Genomic DNA, 13,963 nt, shown 5'->3' on the forward strand with positions numbered 1-13,963 from the left:
GGCATATCATGCCTGACAAATTTAGTGGCTTTTTATGATGGGGCAACAGCCTTGGTGGATAAGGGAAGAGTAACTGATGTCATCTACCTGGAGTTGTGCCAAGCATTGTACACTGTCCTGCATTACTTCCTTGTTTTTAAATTGGAGAGCCATGGATTTGATGTGTGGACAGCTTGGTAGATAAGGAATTGGCTGGATGGTCGCACTCAAAAGAGTTGTGGTCAATAGCTCAATGTCCAGGTGGAGACCAGTGACAAGTGATGTTCCTCAGGGGGTTGTGTTAGAACCAACACTGTTTAATATCTTTGTGGGAGAAATGGTGGATGATGAGGTTGAGTGCACCTTCAGCAAGTTTGCTGACAACAACAAGCTGTGTCGTGCGGTTGACATGCTAGAGGGGAAGGGATGCTATCCAGAAGGACCTTGACAGGCCCGAGAGGTGGGCCTGTGTGAACTTCATGAACTTTAGCAAGGTGAAGTACAAGATCCTGTCTCTGGGTTGGGACAACGCCAAGTACAGTTACGAACTGTGTGGAGAATGGATTGAGAGCAGCCGTGAGGAGGACTTAGGGGTGTTGGTGGATGAGCAGCAAAACGTGAGCTGATATGGCACTGTGCACTTGCAGCCCAGAAGCAAACCACATCCTGGCCTGCATCAAAAGAAACACGACCAACAGGGCAGACCTTTTAGCGGCCTTCCAGTACGTGAAGGAGGCTATAGGAAAGCTGAAGAGGGACATTTTACAAGGCCACGGAGTGATAGGACAAGGGGGAATGGTTTTAGGCTGAAAGAGGGAAGATCTGGATTAGATATTGGGAAGAAACTAGTTACTGTGAGGATGGTGAGGCACTGGCACAGGATGTCCAGAGAAGCTGTCACTGCCCCCTCACTGGAGGTGTTCAAAGCCAGGTTGGATGAGGCTTTGAGCAACCTAATTCAGTGGGAGGTGTCCCTGCCCAAGGCAAAGGGGTTGTTATTAGATTATCTCCAAGGTTCCTTGCATCCCAAACTGTTCTAGGAACCCATGATTTGTAGGGATTTAAACGTTGTAAAAGCAAGACTTCAAATAACATTAAAGTTTGACTGCTCTCATTAACTATATGACAAGAAACATCCTTTTTTGGCAATAACAGATGAACTCAGGCAATAATTTCATGTTGTTGTTTCTTAGATGTGCCATTTCAGTTGTAGAGCAAGCAAATCTGAGTTCTCGTCAGTTCCTATAGACTGTATTTATCTAAAGAACTAAATTTGCATCAGGTTAGTGAGTATTGATGCTTGTGTATTGCAGTGTTGCATGTTAAAGTAGTAAAATTAATATGAGTGTTGTAAAGCTGGTGGTGTATCTTGATCTTTATGAAAAAAATTTAATGGAGAGATATATTTGAATTTCTGCCATAGTATTTTAAAGCGGTTTTTTACTTCGTTTTGGTTTTACTTTTCTCCCACTTTTCTAACACTTCAAGATTATTACAAGAACTAAGATATTACAAAGAACACCCACTGTGACAAAACAAAAGTTCATTTACAGAGTAGTCCTTAATATCAAGTAATAACAGTTTTATTTTTGTCTAATCATAATGCATGTGCCATCAGCTTTGAAATGCTCTATCATCAGAGAGATCTAGGAAGTTTTTCTAAAATAGGTGTTTAAATAACTGTCAATTGATGCATTCGCCTTTATTTATTGTTTCTTCTTTCATTAATATTTCATTCCTGTTCTCTAGTTCACTGGTTTCCAACCTCTCTGTGTGGAACTTGTACAGGAGTTGAGGCTGTTCACAGAAACCTATCAGTTGCTGCTGTTTTCATTTAAGTGTTTAGTGAATAACTAATGAAAAAAAAGAGACCTGGCCGTGGTCCATGGTTTAAAATCTTCAGGAACAAGTCTTCCCTTGCTTGCCATAACATTTACATGACTACATACTTACTCCCATAACAGTTTCAGTGAGATCCATTTCACTTTACTGTGTTTTTAAAACTTACAGTTTAATTGATTATAGGTCTTTCAGTAATCAGTAGAATCAAAGATTACTCATCCAACCTCTCTGTGTATCTGTTTTAGAAGAAAGTGTCATCTTCAGAAAGAATAAACGCTTAACGCTAGTCAGATTTTTCCCGTATCTGGCCCTCCCTTAGAATCAAAATTGACAACTTATTAGACCTTTCCAAATAACAGCTGAAAATTTCATAGGAGAAAAGATTTCTGTTTAAAATAAAATTTAGTTAACTGATTTTTTTGATTATGACACTAATCACTGTGTCTTTTTGTGGGTTTTTTTAGCCTAGTGCATTTTTTTTTTAAAGCACAGTAAAACAAACAATGAATTGTTACTGCTGAATGAATTTTAAAAACTCTGAACTTCTGTGAAATTCATTTTCATGTGCTCTTACTCTTTACATGCAAAAAGAGTCATATAAGTAGAGTATTTGGAGTATAAATAGTGTCTTTGAGTATTTTGAACCTCATCCCACTCATTACATTTAGCAGAAATGCAAGTTTTGCTCCTTGATAGTAAAGATTTCACAGTAAATTACTTTTTGTTTGGTCATAATGGAGAAGTAATGTTGAACACCAACATATTTCAATATAACAATGAAAATGAGGCAGTGGATGACTGTTAGATACATATAAGAGAGGAATGAATCAAGCAGCTGCTCTGAAAGTTCAAAATAATTATCCTGTCTGAAAATAGGTCTGGTGGTAACCCCCTAACATTGATGTAATACAAGCAGAATTTATTTTTGTTACAAATGAATATGATTTATAGCACTTGATAATGGAACATGGTTTCAAAAGCAACATTTTTGCTGATGGAGAAGAATATGAATAGGACTGTTCTAAAGAAACTCTTACTGGAAATAGAGAACAATTGCAGGAAAGAGCAGGAGAGAGACAAACTGCTTGTGCAATGAAGAGGTGGGAGTATGAATTTTAGAATCAGCATGAATAGAGAGTTCCCTAAATAGAAAAATGTGGGAAGACTGACTGTGATGGGTCTAATGTTGCAATCATGAGGGAGGTTTCTACTCTAACTTTTAAACTAATTTCAAGAAGTAAGATTAGAACAGTAATGCTTTGAGATTTCTATTCACAGAATCAGTTATTGTAGTTCAGTAATACTGAATTATGATGAAAATGTGACAATTCAGGCATACAACTGTCTGTTTGCTTTTTAGTTTAATGAAGATATTGAAATAATGTCACTGGTGGAAGTGATTGGTTGAAATATAATTTCTTAACAGTAGTCTTAGAAGTTTTTAATCATATGTACATGATTGTATTTAAGGACAGCCATTTATTCAGTCAGTGAAGAAGCTTTTCATCTTTTTGTTACCCATCCTTTGCTATTAAACGTTTTAATTTTCTGTTTTCTGGCCAGTATGCTTAGTAATGTGCCATCTATTCTTTCGGGTTTAGTGATTATCCATCCATCATCATTTCAAATTTGCCATACGGATTCCCTTTGAGTAAGCACTTGCTGACTTCTTTTGATGTCCTTTACCGTTGTTTTCAGTATAATTTACTTATTATTATTGGCTACTAGAAAAAACTTGTACAAAACCGCTTTAGTTGTTGGTGGGGTAAAGATCATTTAATCCTCACCTGGCTCTTATGAAGTGCAGTGATTAGGTTGTAGTTAGGAATGAGACTATGATGTATTGGGAATGGGTCTGTTTGCATGCTCTTTCTGACATATAGTGCGGTACTTTTGGCGTAGAACTTCTACTAAAATTTATTTCTTTGGAGCCAAAATACTAGACCTCTTGACCTGTTTCTCAGAAATTATGTATATGTATGAGAATCTTGTTCAGTTTTAGAAATGTGTCTTAGGAAAATATGCAGCAGGAGCTGTGGGAGAACGACTCGTGGCCAAAGTTAAGAAACCCACTGGAATGTGTCCGGTTATATATGTTCTTACACCTTTTCTGCAAATTCAGGTTCATTCTCCCCTCTCTGCTGAGAGGCGTAGTGAACTAGGATGCTTTCCTGGAATATTGAGGAAAGGGAGAAACCAGCTAAAAAGTAAAGTTCTTCTCTAGAATTTACTCCAGCCTAATTCTTAAAATTACCTAATAAAACCCTTTTACTGAAATACGCTACTGAGTCAGTGAGTGGCAGGAAAGATGGAAGAATTAAAGTTACTGGCACATTTTTTTTATTTACTTTTTTATTAGGTCATGATTGTACAATTTTTAATAACATGGCTACATACTATTTGCCTGGGGAACTTTCGTTCTACAATGCACTTAATGAATTTGTTTGTGGGGGATGAATTGGTGATCATGTAATAGAAAGATGAATGTATCTTACTTCCCTGTTTAGTTGTAACAGTGGGAGGAATTACAATGATGGAAGGAGCTGCAAAATAAGAATGATTGTGTATTGTTATATAATTTGAAATACTGTGAAGAATCAAGCTTTAGGTATTTCAGATTGGCCACTTATGATTAATGGATGTTTCTGTCCTTTGTCTCTTTGTTTCATTTCTTGTCCTGTAAAATGAAGCTGGTAATGCCTGCTCATCTCACATTAAAGTTGCAACAAATTCATTAACTTTTCTGAAGAATTTAGAAAATGATAGTGATGAATGTTACAGAAAACCACATTAGAAATTAATTCTGTCCTTAGAAAATGGTTTGTGTGGTATGTAGTAAACAAGACATGGGCATAATGCCGAGTACTGAACATAGAACAAAGCGTTGGATAGCTGCCCACCAAGTGAGCGCTCACCCAAAAATAACTCACACGCACCCTCAATTGTAGTTGTTCATTTTACAGTCTTAGGTATGAAAAAGAGGAATACTTTTTTTTTTTGTAACTTTATCACTGATTTACACTAAACATATGCAATATTTAAAAAAAAATTACCAATGTAATTACATATTCTCAGAGAGTTGGAGTGGCATTCAGAAATACTAAAGTACGGTTTCAAATATCTCAAGATTTCTGTATCGTCTTTGTTCTTTTGGGAACATTTGGCATTTTTGGAATACACAAAGTTTCCTTTTAATTTTGAAAACTTGAGTATGGGAATATCTCTGTTCCTTGTTGGATATGACTATAAAACTCCCATGCTAAGCGATATTAACCATATTAAAAGTCATGGGTCTTCATTAAAGAGAGAGAACGGTTTCTTGAAAATTAACAGCGGTACTAGGATTAAACGATTGCTTTGAAATTTATTTTCTTCATTTAATTAAATGACTTTCTTCGCCTAATTATTGTTGTGTTCTCACATGCGCTCGTTACTGACATTTTGAATTGATTTTAATGACTCCTTTTGACTGTGAAAGCAGTCAAGGGTTTTAAAAGAATCAAAATAGAGATGTGAAAAGACTCAATAACCGTAAGTCCTTGTTATATTTGACCGTTGATGGTGTCAGGATGGTATTGTGGTCTTATCTTGCAACATCCTTTTTCTGCTGCATTCAATGATTTTTGATACAAAATGAAGCAACTTGCCTGGGAACAGAAATTAGGCTTAAGGACTTCCCTCTGCATTTTGGGTGCCTGGGTCATTTGACTTCCTCTAGTCTCTTGCTCACTTTGTGCAAATTAAATCTCTTTTCCCCGGTAGTGTGAATTCTTCTGCCGCTTCTCCCTTACCTACATGGAAGTTACGGGGCACACACCCTGCTAGGCAAAATAGGAGGACCTAGGTTAATCCTATCAAGAATAAGACAGCTACAAGATGTTTTCCTGATGGGAGCACTGGAGGCCACACCACGGGAATGTGGCAGCTGCTGTTTGTGCTGAGCTCTGTAGTAGCTGTGTTTAGGATGTCCTGGGCTGACTCCTGGAGAAGCTTCAACTCTGAAAGACCCAGCTTGTGGATTCCAAATGTTGTGTGTAGAATTAGGATCTGAATTGTGCACTCAGAGTTTATGTAGGAGATTCCAATATCTTCAAGAACTGTTCTTGTGAAACTTTAGACATAAAAGTTGAGGGAGTTTATAGATTTTACTCTAGTAGAATATACTATATATTATAGAATCTACTCTGTCTGCAACTTGAGTCACCTGTATTGTCTATCAGATTTGAGATGAAGGTCTGGGCTGTGTCAGAGCCAACAGCATGGGAGACATTTTAGTCATATGTAACATCACAAAGTGGGAAGGAATTATTGCTGTTGTAATGTGGTAGTGGTTCTGTCTTTTTCTCTGCCCACCGGTGCAGGGAAACTCTGAACAACAATTTTTTAAAAATATATTTGTTTCAAATGTATTAAGTGGGAAAATGTAAACGTGGAGGATATTGATGCCATAAAAAAAAAAAAAGCTGGATATTAAAATTTTACAATTGAAAACTAAGATGACACTGTCTTCTGCATATTTCCAAAAGACTGGGGATACGTAGAAGAGCAAGTAATTGTTAAATAAATGGTGTGTTTCAGGTAAATTATTTTTCAGTTAACTTTCTTTAAAGATGAAAGAATGCAACACTCATCCTGTAATGTCATTAACATTTTTTCCACAGTTAAGAGTCTGTGCAGTGCTCAGGGTGGTTAAGTACCCAGTCTCCTTGGGAAATAATTATACCTAATTGACACTCTGTGAATTTAAAATGTGTTGAGAATTAAGTTTAGATTGAGGAAATATGATTTGGAAAATGGTAGGATTCATATTCTAGCTTTTGAAATTCTTGCAGAAAACTTGCCAAAATGGACCAGAGTGCATCAGCGCTAATTCTAAAGAGGTAGCATTTTCTTCTCTAATTCCCTGAAATAATTCTATAAGTTTGTATATTAAATTTTTGGATGTTAATGGCCATTGATAATAATTTGAGTGCTACCTCTTTTGAAAGTGATGTTTGAATGTGTCTATTTTGTTTTCAGAGTTCAGCAGATTTTGAAAACGTTTTAAAATCTTGTTTCTATAGGTCAGCCAGATGAAAATTGTGATATTACTTTTATCAGGTGGTGTTGTGGCAGTTTGACGATCATGTTTACCATTTGTTATCCTTTTGCTTTCATTGTCATCCTATGCTACGCTATAAATGCAGTGAGAATTCTTTAGTTTCTGTTTATATGTGATCCCAATTTCTTTCCTAATTGAAGCAATCTGTTTTGTGTGTGTCTTTATAGAAGCACTTATGAAAAGTCTCATGTATTTATGTAAAGGGTAAAAATACTTACGGTGGCTTTTTAAAGGTTTAAAGCAGAAACAACATTATGTGGAGTAAAAGCTCAGGCTTCTCTAAATTCATGATTGTAACTACACACAATAATATATATCAACAGGATATACTGAATGTACTTTAAATAGCTATTTCTGCATTTAGCTATTATGCATTTAGTTATTATACATTTGTTTATTTATACATTTAACTGCTCAGAACAGCTCGTACTCTTACAACTAAATTTTACTTTAAATTTTGTATTAAGATCCAGGCTAAGATGAATGGGAAACACAATCTGACGTACTGTGTAACAGCTTAGTTTGTTTAAGTGCGCTTATGATGTGTTGTCATAGATCATAGTTTAGGTTTATGATCAGGACAGGGCTGGCAGTGGGAAGGATAGCGTTCTGCCTCCTGCAGTCTGTAGAAGGTGAAGCTTTCTGGAGGAGAGAGAGGTATTATTTTCCCCAAGAGCTGCTGAATATATGAGGGAAGTCTCCTATAGTATTAGTGTAAACGGATGGAGAGAGGGAGGAAGGAAAGTGAGACAGACAGCAGCAGGATGCAGTAGGTTGAGGAGAGACTTTACAATCCCTTTCAATTTCTGATCTCACTTTGAATTTCCTCTCAAATTAGTTCTACCAATTTATATCATACTAAAATCTAGCTTTAGAGTCTTTCAGAGATTCAGGATGGTCAATTGAAAATTAGGTCCAGGCAAATCTTTCTCAACATTTGGCCAAACAGAAGTATTCTCATGGTGAAAATAAACCTTCCTCCAAGCTGTGGAACTTCAGCATACCTTTGTGGTCCTCAGTAAGATGGGAAGGAATGTTTGCTCAACATCATCTCTTTCATTTGCACCTGACTTCATTTGCACAGTTGAATCATGTAACTGCATGAGTCCGTACTTTCTGCTGCATTCAAGTCGTGTTCATTGGAGGTATCTTCCCTGAAATATAATTGCCTGTGATGAGGTAGGTATTTCTGCTTTGCAGCGTGCACTCTGTGGCCAAGATAGAGATTTAATGGTTTGTCCCTCTCTGCTGCAGGTCTCTGCTGAATAAAAACTTCACAATTTGTTAGTGTAAAGAAAAGTTCTTTTTCGTAATAGCCTAGTGAATATCTTCTCTTCCCATAGGACTGGCTTGGCTTAAGCTAAAGGTCCTTTGGCACATTTCAAGAATCCCAGGGCAAGTTCCACATGTCAGTTATCAGAGCTATTCTTGAATGACATGAGCAGTGTTGTTCAAGGTGCTTTGAGTACTACAGAAGAGATATTGGCTACTGTGTGGGGTATATAATTATCTTCAATACTATTAATGGAGTGATTACTAATTGATAACACCATAAAATACTTTCACAAAATCACAGAATCACTAGATTGGAAAAGACCCACAGGATCATCAAGTCCAACCATTTATATCATTATCTAACTCATTATCTAAGTATCTAACTTACTCATATCACTAGTGGGACTGTGGTGGCTAATAATAAAGTAGACTTTTCAGCTTCTGAAGTCATGGTAATTCCTTTCATATAACTCCTTTATTTTCTAATTTTCTCTCCTCACTCAGTGTTAAAAAAAATAAATAATAAAACTCCCGTTTTCTTTAACTAATAAGACAACACAGTGGGCAGTATTCGTGCTTCATTGACCAGTGAGCTTTTTTCCCCTCCTTCTGTGTTAATCTTCCTATGGGATACAACAGAGTATATTTTCTCAGATGATGTGTTGCTACAGAAAAAGTGATTGTCAGCAGTAAGCAAGCTATTGAGTGCTACAAAAGGCTGACACAGCTTTTTCCTGCTTTGACTTAATCTCTCACTCTCTTCGTGTTTACTGATTTTGTTTTTATGATCTCATATTTTTCATTTGTAACACTCTGCTTGTGTGGTGTTGGTGGCTAGTCTAGAATACCGTCAAGAGAGGGATCAAAATAAGGCTTCAGAATTATTCAGTGGGATGCAGCATCAAAGATGACTTGCATCTAACCATGTTTTAATGTGGAAAAAATAATAATCTGTATCATGTATACTTACTAGTCACCTCTGTATTTCCTATGACAGAGGGGAAAACAGAATCTTTGGATCCCTGCAGAACCGTAATGATCAAATGATTCTGTTGTATCTGAAGATACCTGTCCCTCTAACAGAATATTCAAGATCCATCCACATCTGTTTCACAACTGACTGCTTCACAAGGATTATTAGTCTCTAGCACAATTTACATCTCCGAGGGTTCTGCTGATGCTCGACAATTGAAGCATAGAACCATAGAATCATTAAGGTTAGAAAAGACCTCTAAGATCCAACCACCAGCCCAACACCATCGTGCCTACTAAATCATGTCCCAAAGTTCCCAGTCTTTGTGCTTTTTGAACACCTCCAGGGACAGAGACTCCACTGCTTCTCTGGGCAGCCTATTCCAGTTCCTCGCCAGTCTTCTCTGACTGCACTGAACATTGCCTGCTGAGATTCTATGTGGTATCTTCTATGAGTTGCAGCAACAGTCATCCCTGTTGACTGGGTCTTTTTCTTATGTTATGTAGTTGGTGGAAATCTGTGTCAAATCCACCCCTGGTCCTTCCTGCTGCAGAAAAGTTCCTTTTCAATCATTGCTCATTCTATGACCTAGCTAAGGGTTAATGTCATTCCTCCACCTTCAGAAACACAATGGGATAGCTCAAAATGCCTTTCAACTTGTCATATTCCTTCAAGGAAGGGTTAAGCATGGTGTGGGTCATCTGAGGATGGTCCTTTCTCCCTTCTGCACCTATGCCAACTTTAGCTGGCTGTGAGGGCTCTGCTGAGTGTACAATGATGGAGATGGCATGAATAGGAATTGCCTGGTGGACTCCATTCCTTTCATAGGTAGAAAGAAAAAATGTGTAGAACAAATGGTCTTTGGAGTGAAATGTAATCTTTTTGAGTCAGTTCTAAACTACCACTTGTTTCTCTTGTATGAGAAGTTTTTATCACTTGCCACTCACAAAATCTCTTAGAATTCTGGCAGTTTAGAAAGGATGTATTTGGTGGTCTTGCTATTTCTATTCAAAAATTCCACTGTCCCATTTTATTTTTAGAAATCTTATTGACTATAGTATCATGCCTTTGTGCTACATAATAGTACTGTAGATGCAATTTTTCTTCCAAAACGTTATACCTATTAATTCTCAAATGTGTTACAGTAAGGTAGCTATGTAAACCATTTATATAACACAGTAAAGCATATGACTGTAAAACTAAAATATTTAAATACATGTTGAACAGAATATTTGAATAATTATTTCAGAGTAAAATTAGGGAACTGATAACATTAACAATGCTTGATATTGTATGTTGGAATAATTACTTAAGAAAGAATGATTATTTCAAGTTATGTATAATAGCTGATCTGACTCCATGATAGAAACTGTTTCTTAATTTAGTTATTTTTCTTAAATTTTTTTTGTTACTGCTTCACTTCATTTTGTTTTCTTTTGTTGCTTCAAGATGTTACAGTGCAAATACTTAAAGTGAAATGTATGTGAATTTTTCTGACTTGTAGATTACTCCATGCTTTTTATAATGAAAGTGAATGGGTAATTTTTAGATGTTTGCAAAGCATTTTATTAGTAAGATATATCCTTGAATCTATTTTATTTTTACGTTCTGTTTTGTCCACAGACAGCCTTCTGATTGATTACCAGTTTACCTTTAGCTTATTACAAGAAGATGATCGCCATCACACTGCCATAAACTTTATAGCAAATCCAGAACAGGTAAGAAAATGCTGTTAACTTTAGACAAGGTTTGGAGAGTCCTGGTTAAGTTTTCCATTACATTTGTCCATGATTAAATGTTTGCCAAATGCCTGTAAGGATTTCATTGGAATCAATTTCACTGGGTATTTTCTGGAATAGTGAGATAGTTCAAATCTTTTTGGAAACTGGAAAATCATAGAATCATAGATTCACCAGGTTGAGCAGCTTGAGGCCATTCCCCCTTGTCGTATCACCTGTCACTTGGCAGAAGAGACCAGCACCCACCTCTCTGCAGACTCCTTTCAGGTAGTTGTAGGCAGCCTCCTCTTCTCCAGTTGCTTCATCCCTAGTTCCCTCAGCCGCTCCTCATAAGACTTGTTCTCCTGCCCCTTCCCCAGCTTTGTTGCTCTTCTCTGGACTCGTTCCAGAGCCTCAGCATGCTTCTTCTTGTGAAGGCCCAGAACTGAACACAGGATTTGAGGAGCGGAGACTTTACTAACTGGTAGATGTACTTCAGTTCAACTCATACTCCAAAATATTATCTGCTGGTTTATTTTATTGCTGTTCCCATGGATAACAAGTTCTAGTATCTTCCTGTGATGAATTCAAGGAGTATAACTTTCAGTTAAGAAATTCTTAGTAGCACATGAGAAAATTATTTTTTGAATGGTAATTAAAATATAGCCATGTGCTATGTATTTTTTCTTTAATTTTATAAAGAAAATGATTTCATTATTTTTATAACAATCTGAAAAGATAACTGGTGTAGTTATACGCTTGCTTGTACCATGTTCTTACTGAAGGGAAAGAGAGGATTACCTTTGGCTCTGACTTATTACCGTTTCTATTTGTGCTGAAAATGAAAAATGGAAGATGATGAAAAGACTACATTCACTTATATGCAAGAGAGCTATATTTAGTGCATTCTGATACATGTTGCTAACTTCAACCTATTTTTTTTTATCCAGTCAAATAAAAATTTGGATATATCAATTATTGCATCAAACAACTTCAACCTCAATATTACATGGTCTGTTGGCTCTACAGGTGAGGGTGAAATTTTAGTATGATGACATTTTCCCATATGATTTCATGATCCTTTAAGCTATTTTAACCTGATTGTGTCTTTGTTACTAATTTTGATGATAAAACTGTACCAAGTCTGTTCTTTTGCCATTCACATTATGCCATTATTAATTATATTATTTAAACCTCAGATAATAATTTGCAATCTGAACAAAGCTTCATTAATATGTTAACTTTCTCTCCTATTCAATTAAAATTACTGTGGTGGGAAAAGCTTGTAGTCTATTTAAATTTTTAAAATGACAGTGTTATGAAACGCTGTGATTTTAATTAAGATAAATTGCTTCCTTAACTGCTGCAGAGACTGAGATTTTAATTTCTTTGTTTCAGTGTTCATGCTAAAAATTTAATTATTAACCTTAACATTGATATCAAACAATAAAGTTCTTCTGTGTATGCTGATAAAAGGAGCTGCTTATCTATTTTTCTCCAACTTTGAACCCCATTACTCTTCTTTGTTTTAATAAGAAGGAAGAAAAGCTTTATTTAGACCGTTTCTCTGAATTGGTTCTATTGACTTTCTTAAGACACATCCAAGGAGAAGCATGATGCTTAAATTGAAATTGTACTGAAATAAAACAAAAAAAAATATTTTCAGAGAAGGTTCAGAGTCATCTCATGTAAATTCATTAATTTTTTCATCAGCGTAATTCTGAAGTGTTTTAGCATACCATTGTTAGTAAATTCTAATTGTTCCTTTAACAGCACAGTCACCTATATATTTGCAAAAACCAATACATGTTTATTAGTTGGTATGTTATTAACACTTTGATGAACAATTAGAACTCTACAGCAGCAATGCAAGATCTAGATAAATTCACTTTCATGCTTTATTAGCCTACAAGTTTTTATTGAAATGGCATGTAAATTGCTAGAAGAAAGTACATTACCTGTTTAGCTGACCATAACAACTTTATTCTAAAATTCGTGTAGCTTTTATCCATTTTATGACTAATTCATAATCTTTTGAAACCGGAGTAAGAGTTTCTATGAATTCTCTGTATGCATATGAAATGCACCTGATGTGCTGTGTAAACCATCAGAAAGTGTTATTAAACTTACAGAATGAAGACAACCGAAAGTAATTAAAACATTCAAGTTTCTTGTGCAAATTTGCTTTGGCACCTTCAATGATATTTACCATTAATTATATATATATACTGCATATGCTTTTTTCTGTAGCTGGAACAATATCTGGAGAAGAGATTCCTGTTGTTTCTAAGGCTAATGTTAAGGAATACAGAGATAGCTTTTCCTGTGAAAAATTTAACTTTCGGAGCAACCCAAACATCACTTTCTATGTCTATGTCAGCAATTTCTCCTGGCCAATCAAAATACAGGTCAGTATGACTGTTTTGTGCTTATAATATGTTGACAGCTTGGCTTTATATTGGATTTCATGTTTTCACTCATACAGAAAGTAAACAAATAGTATTATTTGCATGCTGTATTTTCTCTATATAAGATTTACGTTATGATGCTTGTGCTTTCAGTAGTGAATCAGATTTTGGACTCAATTTAAAATATGAAGTTAAAATTACTGAGCATAAATGTTTATTTTTAATATCTCTTCTGCATTGAGATGTATACATGAAAGAGGGCATGCAAATATCTGTGTAAGTACCTAGGCATTTGCGTGTAATCTTTTATTAATAATTAGCTTTCCTAGTCTCTGATTTTCTTGAAGGTTGAATGCCTGTATTGTATTTCAATACGCATATTACAAACTTGAGTTAACACTAAGTGAATTTGGTTAGAATTTATTTTCTGCTTTGACTTCATTGGAATTGATTTCAATGAGTATTTTCTGGAATAGTGAGATACTGTGCAGTGGTAGAATAAAAAAACCCCAAACAATTAGTGCAGCGATGATTGGTTTGATTTTTTAGCCCTAGAAGTTCCAGAAATAATTATAGTTACAATTGCTACACCTGAATTTATAAATAGTGTCCTGTGGACCAATGAAGGCATGCTTTGTGTGGATGACCAGCTGTTGACTGTTGCTCC

The 13,963-nt window shown here is 35.8% G+C and overlaps 1 protein-coding gene across 4 annotated transcripts in view; it reads left to right on the plus strand.

Annotated features, from left to right (window-relative positions):
• The window catches only part of ATRNL1 (attractin like 1), a 491,214-nt gene that overhangs the window by 189,223 nt on the left and 288,028 nt on the right, over window positions 1-13,963 (plus strand). For all 4 annotated transcript variants that reach the window (XM_069863707.1, XM_069863708.1, XM_069863710.1 and 1 more), the window contains exons 22-24: window positions 10,794-10,888; window positions 11,839-11,917; window positions 13,139-13,296. In XM_069863707.1, coding sequence (XP_069719808.1) covers window positions 10,794-10,888; window positions 11,839-11,917; window positions 13,139-13,296 — 332 coding nt within the window. The remainder of the gene's footprint in view (window positions 1-10,793; window positions 10,889-11,838; window positions 11,918-13,138; window positions 13,297-13,963) is intronic.

Source organism: Phaenicophaeus curvirostris, chromosome 9, assembly GCF_032191515.1.
Source record: "Phaenicophaeus curvirostris isolate KB17595 chromosome 9, BPBGC_Pcur_1.0, whole genome shotgun sequence".
Classification (NCBI taxonomy): domain Eukaryota; kingdom Metazoa; phylum Chordata; class Aves; order Cuculiformes; family Cuculidae; genus Phaenicophaeus; species Phaenicophaeus curvirostris.